Source organism: Sander vitreus, chromosome 1 (genome assembly GCF_031162955.1).
Source record: "Sander vitreus isolate 19-12246 chromosome 1, sanVit1, whole genome shotgun sequence".
NCBI classification, from domain to species: domain Eukaryota; kingdom Metazoa; phylum Chordata; class Actinopteri; order Perciformes; family Percidae; genus Sander; species Sander vitreus.
In genome coordinates this window covers 35,540,765-35,555,074 of record NC_135855.1, presented here as the reverse complement: position 1 = coordinate 35,555,074, position 14,310 = coordinate 35,540,765, and the positions used below count along the sequence as shown (strand labels likewise).

At 40.1% G+C, this 14,310-nt stretch overlaps 1 protein-coding gene across 1 annotated transcript in view; it reads left to right on the top strand.

Moving 5' to 3' along the window:
- The window catches only part of LOC144520077 (protein kinase C-binding protein NELL1-like), a 300,316-nt gene that overhangs the window by 223,500 nt on the left and 62,506 nt on the right, over window positions 1–14,310 (top strand). Inside the window, exon 14 of the mRNA XM_078253714.1 lies at window positions 1,357–1,479. Within this exon, the coding sequence (XP_078109840.1) occupies window positions 1,357–1,479 (123 nt within the window). The remainder of the gene's footprint in view (window positions 1–1,356; window positions 1,480–14,310) is intronic.

Here is a 14,310-nt window from a genome sequence, read left to right as displayed (position 1 = left end):
TATTTGCCATTTGCGATCAACGTAAAACAAACACAAGCTAAGGGGACAGCTTATCACGCTAGCAAAATGGAAGCTGTTTATTTGGCCATATTTTGGCAATATTATGTTTTTTGAAACATATCTGAAAATAATCTCTATGTAAGCATCCATTCATAGACCTTTAGAGCATTCCTTGTACACTCCAACCTATAATATCTTGAGCACTGGGGTTGTGTACGTATAGGATTTCACTATGAAACATGGCTCACTGTTGAAAGGCTATATAGATGTAGGCTATATGTGATGAGTTGTTGGATACTCAAAAAAAAAAAAAAAAGATTTTCAGTGAAATATTCAGGAGATGCAGCCAACTACTAAAGTCTGAGTAATGTCAAGGTTATTCAGCAAACATCTGGAAAGCAAAGCTTCCAAGAAAAGTTTTGTAGCGACGCTGCACCGCCTGCAGTATTAAACCCACCTCTTATTCCCTCTCGCCTCAAGCTAACATCAAAAATATAAAAGTCAAGAGAGCAGTTCATGGTACCCAGCTGAATATAAAACAATGACCCTGAGCATGTACAGTACATACAGCACTGTGTAGTGTACCACCATGTTATTAGTGAGTCAGCGTTTCATGAATGAAGCAAATTTATGAAACCCATTTCATTCCGCTGACCTTGCACTGTTTTCTATAATAAAATAGTCTCTCAGTTTTATAGTCCAAGAATCTATCCCGCCCATGATGGACCGTGCTACTTTTAATTCAAGGATATAAGGGGGAAAAAATGGTAAACTTGCAAATGCAGGGTGTTGACATGACATCAGTTTTACTCTTGTCGGCTGTAGAGAACTCAGCTGATGTGATGATCTTATCTGCCGTGATTGGTTCCGTTTGCATCCCTGCAGCCACATGCAGCCAAATCCTTTTAAACAGGCAAATCACGCATTGTTATATTGTCATATGTCATATTTTCTTGTGTGACATTGTACTCTTGAGTTATAATAACTGGATAGGAAGCATTAATCTGCGTTAACTGTAAATTACATGGAACAGGTCCGATACTGTATGTAAAAATATGTGAAAAAAGCTAAAAAAGCACATCGTCGTTCACAGGTTGTAGTCTATTATATTGTATTTACAAAAATCTGATACTGCACTTTCTCCCCTCTCTGGTGTCCTCTAAGTCAGAAGAAAAGCTCAGCTGTGGCTTCATATTCTCAGCCAACTAGCTTGTTGATTATACTCATCAGTGGGATTTCCATGGCTGCTCAGCACAAAAATAAATGAGCATTTTCCCAATGACCTCTCCATCTTTTCCACAACAAACTCACACATCTATTCTGACTGTGGAGTCCCTCTCTCTGTCTCTCCCTCAGAGCATGACGAATGCGCCAGCGGCCAAAATTTGTGTGATGAGAACGCCATCTGCACCAACACTATCAGAGGACACCTGTGTACCTGCAAGCCGGGCTACGTGGGCAACGGCACCATCTGCAGAGGTAAGTTCCTGCCCTGGAACAGCCCTCCAGACACACACACACACACACACACACACACACACACACACACACACACACACACACACACACACAAATACAGACCCAGACCTTCCTCCACATCCTTTGATGGTGGCTGATCCTCTGCTCCGTAACATCATAGTTGGTCTGGTTCACTCCGCCTTCACATCACCTAACCAGGCAGCAGGTGCCACAGAGATGATGAAAATGAATACTGGAGCAGTTTCAGCCTGTTTTTCCACATGTGTGCGTCCTCTCCCTCAATGCACAACCTGCTCCCTGTTGACCTGTCTCCACGCCCAGGCGCCTCACCCGATTGGCCGTACAGTGGCATACAGATGGAGGGAGGAAAGAGGGCTGAAATGAGAAATGTTTTTGTGCAGTGTGTGTGGTTGTGTGTGTGTGTGTGTGTGTACAACACAGTTGCAGTTGCTTAATATATATACAAAAAAAATCAAATCTCTTTGTAAAAGCCTCCATTCACCCTGCTGCATAAACCTTTAGAGCGTTCGTAGCACACTCCAGCCTAATGACTAAAGCACTTAAAATGAAAACTGAGACAGACAGTGATTAAATCAAAGTGGAAAAGTTCTTCAATAAAAGAAAATTAACAAATCCTGAAATGGATACTAAACTCAACATAGTGTGGTAGGAATTTATTTGGCAAAGGTTTTTTTGACATCTAGGTAACATATCCACTGTTTTAACAGCATTACAATGACTACATTTCAATGCAGTTTACACCTGCTTCATGTTGAAATATAGTAATTTAAATGCTGTTCAAATATAGTAATTTAAATGCTGTTCAAACAATAGATATGTAACCTATATGAATATATAGTCAGTAATTACCTTTAAGGAGCCTTTAGTATGTGGCTTACACCATATTGTAGTCAACATTAAGGTTTGAATTAAGGTGCTGATTACCTTTATGTTCCTGATCAGTTATTTAATATTTCATATGCCCATAAGACTGCTATCATACTCATTAATTTCCTGCCCAATTCTGCACAGTACTCTCTTCACACACACACACACACACACACACACACACACACACACACACACAAACAGGTGGCAGAGGCTACCATGCACGGTGCCACCTGCTTATTAGGAGCGATAAACATTCACACGAAACTCACAGCAGGCTGTTAATTCACTTTTATCATTTGTGGACTTTCAGTGAAATTGTGAGTATTGTTGTACAAACTTCTGTTTTTCAAACTTTGCAAACACAATGACTATTTAAAGTTAAAAGGGTTTTGTCGGAAACAATGTTTTTGCATCGAGCATGAATTGAAATATATGTTTTCGTATTTTTTGTTTAATATTGTGACGATACCTACATTAGAATGACTGTATAGGTTAAAGCAATGTCTCATAACATTTAGTATATTATCAAAAAATTTAAAACCATAAGCTGGACTTCAGAGGTGTGATGCACCTGTGAAATATCGTTGAAATAGATGCAAATGGACAGTTTTTGAACACAAAAGAGCCAATAGGTGCATAAAGCTAGTGTTTTAACAGAGAACAATTTTGCTGTACTCGAAGTACCATGGCTTACCAACCGTAGTGATTACACATGATTCAAGCTTTGCATGAACCATAATAATCAGTTTCAAAGTTTCAGCTTTGGTAAAATGTATCTGAAAACAGCCCTGCTGCCATGTAAAGTGAGCTTTGAAAGTTTTAACATCCTGTTATTACTGGGCACCCTTGATATGTTATTTGGTTTTAGTAGCTTGTCACAATCAGTGCAGATGTCTTGCCAATAAACATTGGCTTGTTGCCTGAACTAGCCATTTTCACTGGCTGGCCAATTCAGAAATGGCATCTTTAACAAACTGCATGAACACAGAATGACATATTTACAACAAGAATGACTTATTGCTATTTAATGATTTCCCATTCAGAGGAAGCTGCACTGTGTTTAACAACTCTTTTATCGAACTGAGCAATAAAATGAGAAATTTAAAAAAATCCCATTCAATTACATTTATGTTTTGTTTACCAGTTACATGAAAAGCACTTTGGGAGCATGCAGTGGCATTTGTCTCTCTATTGTATTTCTGTGACCCTGTCTTAGTGTTAATGCAAGTGAATATTTATTGAGTGCTGTGTAGCTGTTTAAAATGCCCTCTGTCATTCTTAGGTGTGCGTGCATGCACATACACACAAAACCTCCAGTTTTAGGTTAATGTGTGCACTCGGCCATGTACTGTATGAAATATATTTAACTGCACATTTGCACTGAAGGCTGCCGCAGAGGGACAGTAGCTGCAGGTTCAGGGAAGATGAAGCAGGACAGTCGATAGCAGTCCATAGGGCCCTTATGGAGTCTGAGGAGACTCATTAGAGCGTTGGCAGCTTCTACAAGCCAGTGGGGCAACTCGGCTCAGGTTCCCCATAGGTACAACAAATATCCCTCTAGGGTCCATTATCAGTCCCCTGTCCACCTGAGTATTAACAGCCATGTTTACACTGGAGCCAGTGATGTGAGAGAGGGAAAACAAACTGTACAGTATGTATTACCTTTTCTAAAGCTTGATCTTTGGCTAAGTAACCAGGAAGTCTGAGATACATACCCTTTTTTTTTTTTTTTTAGGAAACACCTAGCCAAACTGGAACAATAGATTAGATAATTTGGATATTAGGGTTTTGTTCTAATAGTTGGCTACATTTTGGATCCAGATCCACATTGGTAAAATGCCTGCAATTCTCTTTTCCCTCTATTTTTATTAACAAAAAGTAATGCACATTAAAATCATCCAGGTTGTCATTTAGCTAAAGAGCAGATATATCATACAAGTATTTGAATGTCAATCTTTGAGTTTTATTTACTGTATTAAATATTGCATTTATTGAAAGCTAAGACTACATAAATCCAGTAAAAAGGATTAAGATTTGGTCTGTAAATGTGATATAGAGCACATTCATAGAGAACTAGATATATATTTGATCAACGTTATTGAAGCTTAACTCCTCAATAACATCCACCACTAAAGCATTAAAACAAGACTTGAGACACATGGAGGAAACCACAGCCTTGGCCATTAAAACAGTCACATTCCTCATGAAGCAGTTTTCATATCAGGTCTTTAAATGACTAATTCGGTGGCAACATTTGATACTGATATGAAAAGTATACTTTTTCTATTTGTCAAAAAACTCCCATAGCACTATACACTTTACCTTGCATGGCAGCTGGATTCTAGTGATATCAGGAGATTATGCATCACACATATCACAAGAAAATTCATCTTGTCAGGCTTCAATAAAAGTGTTTGTGTCCGAACAGCAGCAAACTGAACCAATCAGCATCCGGTAAGGGGCTACTGGCAGCGGTAGGTGTGTCTGTGACAGCCGCGACTGTTGGTTTAAAACAACAGTGGGCGGACGTGATAGACAGATGGTTCATCCAATCACCTGCCAGGTATTTCTTTCCAATGGCGTTACTATACACTAGCACTAAGCCAAACTTCCCATATGCACAACATAAATTGCTTTAGGTACCAGTAATATCAAATGAAATCCAAACTACAGGTTCATTACAGTGAGTAGAAGTTACTGATTGCGTATTTTGCTTATATAAAGTATAAAATTAGTAAACCTTTTATGTACATTTTAAACTATCTAAAGAATGAATTACCAAGACTAAGAATCTCACCAAGCAATCAATACCACAATTCAGTCGGTACTCAAAAAGTAGCAGTTTGATATGAAGCACTTCTCATGTCTAGTACTTAATTTGTAAATAAAGAGATCCCATGAGCTCGCAAAAAGCCCTTTCATGTCATTTCCATGACTGTGTGTTTATGCTTGGCTGCTGTCCAAGAGATGGGAGTACCATTAAGCATAATAAGGCTTTGATTTTCCAAACTACTTAAACATGATTTCAATAAACTTCCATCAAAATATGTTGCATCATGGGATATCAGTTGCTGTGAAGGAGCCAACATCAACAGATGAGACCAGTCCTTACCGGAAACCTCCGTGCTGGTTCCACCAACACTGAACAACTGCAGCTTGTGAGGCTGCAACCCCCGTTAAAAGTTCATTTTTGTTTATCGTTCGTCTTCCTTGAAATGTTGTAAAACCTGATGTAGTTCTATTAACAACCGGCTTCAAAGTGCCTGAAATTCCAAATGTAAGCTCAAAACCTAAATCTAGTCCCCTGAGCGCTGGGCTGAGCACCTTTTTGAGATATTTCGATCATCTTTCAACATGTTTAACATAACAGAGGTCAAAATTAAAACACGGTTAAGTTTGACCCTGCTATGTTCCACCATGATTCAGCACTCATTAAATCCTGTTCTATATCAGCACTGCTGCTCATCACCGTGACAACTAATAATGTTGTAATTAGGACAGGACAGAGGAAAGCATGTCGGTCACACCAATGATTAGCGCATTGGAAAAGTGCGTCATATACTGCAAGTGGGCGTCTACTTATACACGTGTGTATGTGTGTGTGTGTGTGTGTGTGTGTGTGTGTGTGTGTGTGTGAGAGAGAGAGAGAGCGAGAGAGATTAAAAAGAGGAAAGCAAGACAAAGAAAGCGAGACAGAAGGTAAATGCAAAACGACGATAGAGGAAAGAGGCAGAAAATGACCGGAAAAGGTAAAAGTAGGTGTATCTAACTGCAGTCACCCCCTTCTACCTCTCTGTAACACAGGCATTAGGATGGACGGCAGGTGGGAGGCAGGTTGAGGGAGAGATCAATGCAATTTGCAAAGTGCCTTCCCCACAATTTCTGCCTTTGGATTGTCTCCAGGCTCATGCTACACACACACACACACACACACACACACACACACACACACACACACACACACACTTGCATACAATATACAACCTGACAGTAGCGCTACCTCCACATATTTTTCACTCTGGAAGTCACAGTCAATATGCAAATGATGGGACAAAGCAGCTAGAAAGGCGGCTATCTCTAACAATGTTTAGAATATAAATGATAGAAATAAAAATACATGGATATTACTAAATGTGGCAGACTCCACTTACTGTATGTCCATGCTGGAATATGAAATACAGTATATGGTAAATGGACAATGGAACAAAGTATGTGGGCGCCAGAACATTACACCCATACATGATGTCATTCCAGAGTCATGGACATTAATATGCTGCTATTACAGCCTCCATTCTTCTGGGGAGGCTTTCCTCAATATTTTTGGAACCTGGCTACGGGGATTTACTCCTGTTCTGCCTATTAATTCATCGCAAAGGTGCGGTTGAGGTCAGGGCTCTGTGCAGGCCAGTTAGGTTTTTTCCAAACAAGGAAAATAATTTCTCTGTAGAGCTAATTTTGCAAACAGGGAGTTTAGAGATTTTCCAAACAGTTGGTACACACTTTTATTGTCTAAAGTATCACTGTATGCTGTATAATTAAGATTTATCTCAAGGGCAAATAATGGGTCTAGTCCAAACCATGAAAATCAGCCTCAGACCAAAAGTACTGTACAGATAATATACATACATTGGTATAATGTCCACATTGTCCATATACTGTAGTGTAGCTAATCTATGATGAGCCATTATACAGAAACCAGCCATGGCAGTGTCAATCCTACTCACTGATGATATTTGTCAGAAGCAGCTGGTGAATTTCTATACTTTTTAATAATGTCATTAACATTTCCTACGTCTTACCTATTTTATTCTGTCCAATTAGTATTATGTGAGCAGGGAGTTTGAGGAATCAGCCACTATTTTCCCCTCCCCCTGAGATCTCATTACTGTGTGATGGCGACAGTGTTGGCCAATCGACCTGTGCCTCCCATCTCATTCCCCTCATACATCACCGCAGCCCTCTCAGGAATAAGAGAATTAGTCTGAGTGTGACTGTAGCGCCACTGCCCGTCCCTGCTAATGTTAATAAGGCGAAAAAGTGTGTTTGGCCAGCCTTGAGCAATCTCTCCATAGTAGACGAGGCAAAATCGAGTCGCTGAGCCAAAGAAGGGTGTGATTAACTTGACATGTTAAAAGCTAAAAAGGTGATGAGCACCCTTGAGTGATTATTTCCTGTGAAAGCAAACATTTTCAAATTCCACTGACGCGCTTGTAGGCTATTGGTTTCCAAAGAGGGAGTATTTTATTTGCAAAGGTATAATTTGACCTTTTGTATTTGTTGTGACTCGGACGATGAGAAAGACAGCTACAGATGTGGCTTTGCATACTCAATGACTTTAAATCTCTAAATCTCTCATTTTAAAACCTGCTCTCAGATTCCTTGTTATTGCTTTTGTAAGTTCTCATGAGGTGATGTTTCATGAATTACAGATTTTGTGATGAAGTGGCGGAACATATTCTTTTTCATTCAGTGAATACTAGGGGTCGACCGATACTGGTTTTTCAGGGCCAATACCCTTTAATTAGTAGTCAATAAAACTGATATTTGGAACCAATATGCATTTGCTGTAAAAATGAAAATCTTCTGGTCAAAATAAACATTTTGGAATGTTACAAACTTCAACACATAAGTTTGTTTAAATGCTTTAAGCAATTATTTAATAAAACTGAAACTTTAAAGCTTTAGTGCGTAACATTTTTATATCAATCAACATCCTTTAAATTCAAGCCATTGCCAAATGAGTTGCTACAAAGCTAATTAAGACTATCAGCTCCACACAACTCTCTCTGTATTTCTCAGTATGGCGATGTTCAGAAGATTGTGTCGTCCGGTGACTTTCCCGCGCAGAAACCTGAGTGAAGATAATTACCTCTTCTGAAGAGTCCATCATGTTTATTTAATCCTCTGTGTCCTCCTTGGCTACTAGCAACTGCGTGGAGGGGGGGAGGTGGCGCGATCACGGAAGGCTTGTATCATGTGGAGGCGCCGACAGTGTTGTTGTCATTACTTGGAATTCCTCATGGGGGCGACAGAAACTAAGCACTATAGCTTTAAACATAGTACACAGTCAAGAAAAATTAATAACACAACAAGTTTTAACATGCTAACAGTTTGATTGCAAGTGTTGCAGACTGCTTACAGATCTGTAGCGGAACCAAAATAGCTCACTTTTTAATTAATCAACTTTATTGGTTATCAGTAAAATAAAACACAGATACAGATAATCTGCAAATTGACAAATATCGGCCACGATAATCAACCAGGGCTGATAATTGGTAGATCCCTAGTGAATACCTACGATTCCCCGAATGCTGGGTCTGGACTTTTGGTATTTAGCTGAGTTTCTTACTCACTGGAAAATCATCACATCTTCTTACAGTGCATAACATTGCGGGCGGTGGGTGTACAGATGTGTCTCTGCTTATTGTACAATTAATTTTCCCTGTTAGATTGGCAGCTCTGGAATGATGCCCACACTTGATTTTGTGTGACTGACACCAAGACCTGTCATCCGGAGATTGGCCTCAACAGAGAAATGACAACACTGGTAATTTGTTAAAAATTAGGTTTTCCTGACAAGCTACCTGGTGTGCTTGTGTGAAAAATGGCTGTGCTCTCTCACCTCACATCTCATTCCTATTACAGGAGAGAAATGATGGCTAATATTGTTTTTACAGCAACGCCATGCTCCTTCGGTGACTGTTGACGATACAATAGGTTTGCCTGCTGCTGATATTATGCAAACAGACAGTGCTAATTGGTTACACTTTACTTAAGATAAGAGTGACATTTATAACATTATCAACAAGTCAAACATTTATGACATAACGCTTCTTTTAGTAAGTGTCATTCGGTTTTTGTCATGACAAGTTATGGTTAGGGTTAGGATTCATGTGTTATGGCTGTGTCATGACAGTGTCATGTGTTCATGACAGTGTCATGTCAATCTTATGTAGATACCTTCAAGTAAAGTGTTACCCTACTATTACTGTTGAGCCTTAGGCCGCGTTCAGACTGCATGCGTTGGCTGTCCGACGGTCCGGTAAAAAACGCAGGTCTTTCCATTCATTTTGAATGGGGGTGATGCGTTTAAGCTGCATTTTTTTGAGTGTCCCGGGGGGTGGGGGGGGGACTCAAAAAAATGCAGCGGGCCTGCGGCGAAAAGTTTGGAGAAACGCAACCCCACGTCACGCTGCCGTGGCCAGTCATGTAACAGAAGATCAGACTCGTCACTGTGTTTTGAGCTTTGGTTTGAGGCGGTGAGAGAATCCCGTAAACGGAACACGTCAGTGCCTTTGTCGCTGCCACAAGAAAGATTTAAAATGTTATGAGGTTAAAAAACAAATTGCTTTTTTTGGTGTGAATGCCCCGTTACTGCAGCTCTGGCAACACAATTTAATAACACAATTTAAGATATTACATTAAAAATGACTGTATTCATCTCTGCTTGAGAGATTTTCAACTCCAAAATTTGACACACATCTACGCTGGAAATAGGGGTGTTGAAATGAATCATTGCATCGATCGGACCTGGACGATTCTGCATCGATGCAGTGACCGACCATAATCGATTATTGCTTACTGATGTTACTTGTTGATTTTCCAGTCATTGCTTTTTTTGTTTTTGCCTTTTGTCTGTTGTCTGTTGTGTTCAGACTCCACTACATTCAGAAAGTGTCTTTTGTAAGAGCAGATACAATAAAAAGGACAGTTCATATATATCTGACTGCTTGAATTTGTCGATGAAAACCATGTGTAGCAATATATAATAATATTGAGGAGGTGACGCATCGTGATGCATCGTGATATCGAATCGATTAAAATCATTGACAGGATAATCGTTAACGAATCGTGAGACCAGTGAAGATTCACACCCCTAGTAATACCCTGCTTGTAAGTGCACTTGGTAATTATATATGTACTGTAGACTCAAGTGTAACCCTATATCTGCCAAGTACCCAGCTTCTAGCGGCCAGCAGTTGCCCCCTGTCCACCTGCTAAGATGATTGCAGGGGCACATAAATAAAGGCCTCCATCTCAAGGGTTAAGACTCCCTCTTCCTTTACTTACTCTTTCTTCCTCTCCCTTCCTCTGTCTTTCTCTGCCTCCTCCTTTTGTAATGCAATTCTGCTGGGGAGAAAAAAGGCTACCATTGTGTCATCTCCCTCAGAGCACAATAAATAAGACACGATAGTTCAATCGGGCGTACGGCATAAGATTATAGATCAGCATTGTTCCCACTGCCAGCCTAATGATCAGCAGCCTATTGCGGAGCCTTTGTTGGCAGCAGAATGAGTGAGGTAATCTTGTTAATGGTCCGTTTCATTCCCTAGGATTGGTTTGTATAGACAAAGGGGTTTTAAATGGAGTGGATTTGAGAAGCGAGGCTAAACAGCGGGGCAGAGGACAAAGGCATTGACTCATGCTTTTCTCATAGTGCTATCAGAGCTAATCACAGAGGAACCATGTTGCAACCAGCTTATAGCGAGCAGTGAAACCCAAACTAATGTATTCTGAGAGATGGAGGGAGAGGGAAAGAGAAATGAGAGGCCGGGGTGGAGGGGTGTTGGATTTAGCCTTCATTTCCCCTACAAGTAGGAAGCGTGTAATTTTTCTGTTTACATAATTATTGTTTCCCTTCATCCCTTTTTGATAGGAACACACATTTAGTGGCTTCTCTTCTGTGTAGTTCTGTGCTAGAGGGCATAGTGTTTTACAACATTTAATTGGGTGAAAACCACAGTATCTGAAGCTATGATTAATTGCAAATGGGGAAGAAAAAATAAGTGTACTACTTGTTTTTGAAGCTTTGTAGCAATTATCATTTGAGGCAATTATTTTTAGTCTGTGCCCTGCTGTTAAATGCAGCTGCTATGCAGCAAAGAGAAAAATACTTTTTTGTGTTCAGCTCTATCAGATCCACTCTTGTAATGCACCAGACGAAAATCTAGCATGCTGTCCTCATTCTATCTGATCTGTAGTGTGTTTCGTCTTGTCTTGTGTCAGTACAGTATTAAATCTGTGAAAAGAATACTCTTTGTTTAACATGGAGACTCTTCACAGTGAAGCAGTGTGATACAAAGAGAATGGCAAAAACCATAACAACACTTCAAACTCTACTGCAACTGCAATGATGAAACATTTTAATTGTACTTATATTAATATTAAATATTAATACTGTTCAGAGCGGTAGACCTAAGACACAGACTCAAATGAAGACATGAGATTTGACTTGAGACTTACTTGAGACTGTGATGTTGTTTGGTCAGCATTCAGAAACCTGCATGTCTTCCACTGCATCTTGACTTTCACTCTGTTCATGAAGACTTTGCTCTGACAGACTTGATTTGAGATTTTACACTTGCCTCAATAGACTTAAAGGGGTGATAGAATGATTATATAGGGTATTTCACACTGTTCCTTAAGGTCTCCTAATAGGGTATGTAACATTGTAAAACACCGTTTTACGAAAATTGACGGCTAATTGCAAATTTGGTAAGACGTGTCGGACTTTAGGAGCTCCACACAGTCTGACGAGAAAACAGCAACCTCCATACCTAGTGAAAGTCACCGTTTCTCAGCTACTGGACTACTGGGGCTCGGGTCTCCGCGGAGCTGGCTGGCTGCCAGCATAACTAGAGTATATTTAGTTTGAATTTCATCACGCCACTTATATAATATCTACCCCAAGGTCTTATAAAGCTAACAATGGTGTCCGATTTCAATTTAATGCATTTTTGTGAACATTAGCTAGGGATTTCGTTAGCTGCTACTGTCCCTTCAATCCTATGTGTACAGATCGCGGCTAGCTAGTTAGCTTCACTTTCAGCATAATTAAAGTCTATTTACAGTTTGAATGTCGTCACACCACTTATATAACATATACCCCAAGGTCTTATAAAGCTAACTATGGTGTCCGATTTCAATTTAATCCATTTTTGTGAACATTGGGGATTTTGTTAGCTGCTACTGTCCCTTCAATCCTATGTTTACAGATCGTGTCTAGTTAGCTTCACTTTCGGCATAATTAAAGTATATTTACAGTTTGAATTTCTGCTACTGTCCCTTCAATCCTATGAATCGCGGCTAGCTGCAGGCCCTGGAGCTCTATCAGGGCCTCGGCATTTTGTAGTCCAGTAACCCAGAACCGGTGACTTTGCGCGGGTATGGAGCGCCGCGGGCTTCCCTTTGTGATGGAGATCCAGCTAGTTCACAGCGAGTCTATGAAGTAGGACACGCCGGGTGGCGAGGCAGCACCGGCCGCTGTCACGTAGCCTGTCACAGTCGGACAGAATTTGCAATTAGCCATCAATTTTCGTAAAACGGCCCATATTTGACCTCTACATAGTTGATTTCTCGCATAAAAAAAGTCTCAGAAGTGAATTTAGTAATTAAATAGCAGACCTCTAGAGATCTGCATGACCTAGCTAGATTCAGAAGACTAAGCTGACCTCAGTGGTGTAGCCTATGCAAATGTTGGGGCGTGACAAAGACTAGGAGTTGGGATGCTGACGTCAGCTTCCAGCTTTGTTGAGATTTGTTTTCAGCAGCAGTTTCAAAATGTGAGATTTGCAGAGGATAGGGGTATCAATGGGATTTTGAGCTTCTATGTATGTCCTATTTACCCACCGAACTGTCGTTATTCAACTATGACAAGGTAAAATTGGTTTTGCATTCTATCACCCCTTTAAAAACACCTCTGGTGCTGTTGCTACTGCTAATATTGCATGAGTCCTTTGGGAGAGAATGTGAAAAAAACAATCAGAGTTCACGTTTACACATGTGTTTTATGGCTTGACAGCTTCTCAAGAGTGGCCAGCAGGGTCCACTGAGAAATGTATTTGACTACTCTGGCTGTGTTAAAATGTACTGACTGTGTCTGGTTTGGTTCTGTAGATGCATCTTATCAGTGTTTTATGGTTGTATTGCCCTTTTTCCTTTTGCTCTCTGTCTCTCTGTGTCCTCGGCTGGTTTTTGTCCAGAGCATTAAGGTGAATGTGAGACAGGAAGAGGACATAGAACTAATGCCAGCTGTTGGCATGTGCACAGCAGCATACTGTAGAACACATGACACTACCCGATGTGAGTTGAGTGCAGATGTGAGTTGTGCATGCTCAGATTTAAACGGTTTACGGCATAACGTGTCATACTGAAATTTGTGAAATCCATAAAATAATAAACTTTTTAACTAAAAACGTTTTAGCTATCTATGACTGTTTGATTGCTAACGTTAGCTCAAAACGCCATTCAAGTGACAGCCTTTGTTGCGTTTGATTGCTAACTTGTAGACAGCATTTTTATTGTATTGACATTACAGAAGTCTCTCGTTAGCAGGTTCTTGTCATGGATGTATTAGGGTTCTTTTAGGCTACTTGTCGCAAAGTGACACATGCGCAACTCACATCTGCACTCGACTCACATTGGTTAGTGACAGCACATATATATATATATATATACACATGCATACTGTAGAAAAACGTGGACGGGGGCCCAGGAGGCTACTGACCTATAGGCGCTGTTGACTTAAGAAGTCTTCATGTACTGTAAAACTTTCTTCCGATATCTTTTTATTTGCTGGATATGTGTAAGAATGATAAATAATGCATTATGTTATCTGTTGATAAAGTGTGGCTCACCATCTCATGTTGGCTTAATTTCTCTAAATGCCTACTCCCTTGTCCAATCAACTGGAAATTCAAATAAAACACATTTTGCACGGAACCAAATGTGTTACCTTCGCTGTTCTCTGAATTTAATGTGAATTTAATTTCCAACCTGCACTAATAGCATAAAGAAATTCACCTGGTACATAGCTGTGGTGTTAAAAAGAAGAAGCCAGTTTTCAAATACAGACGGGGTTTCGACTGGGACTGAAAGCACAAAGCCCAGAGGCTCCGGGCTCCAAAACACTTTAGTTGAGATTTGTAGGCCTGACTGATT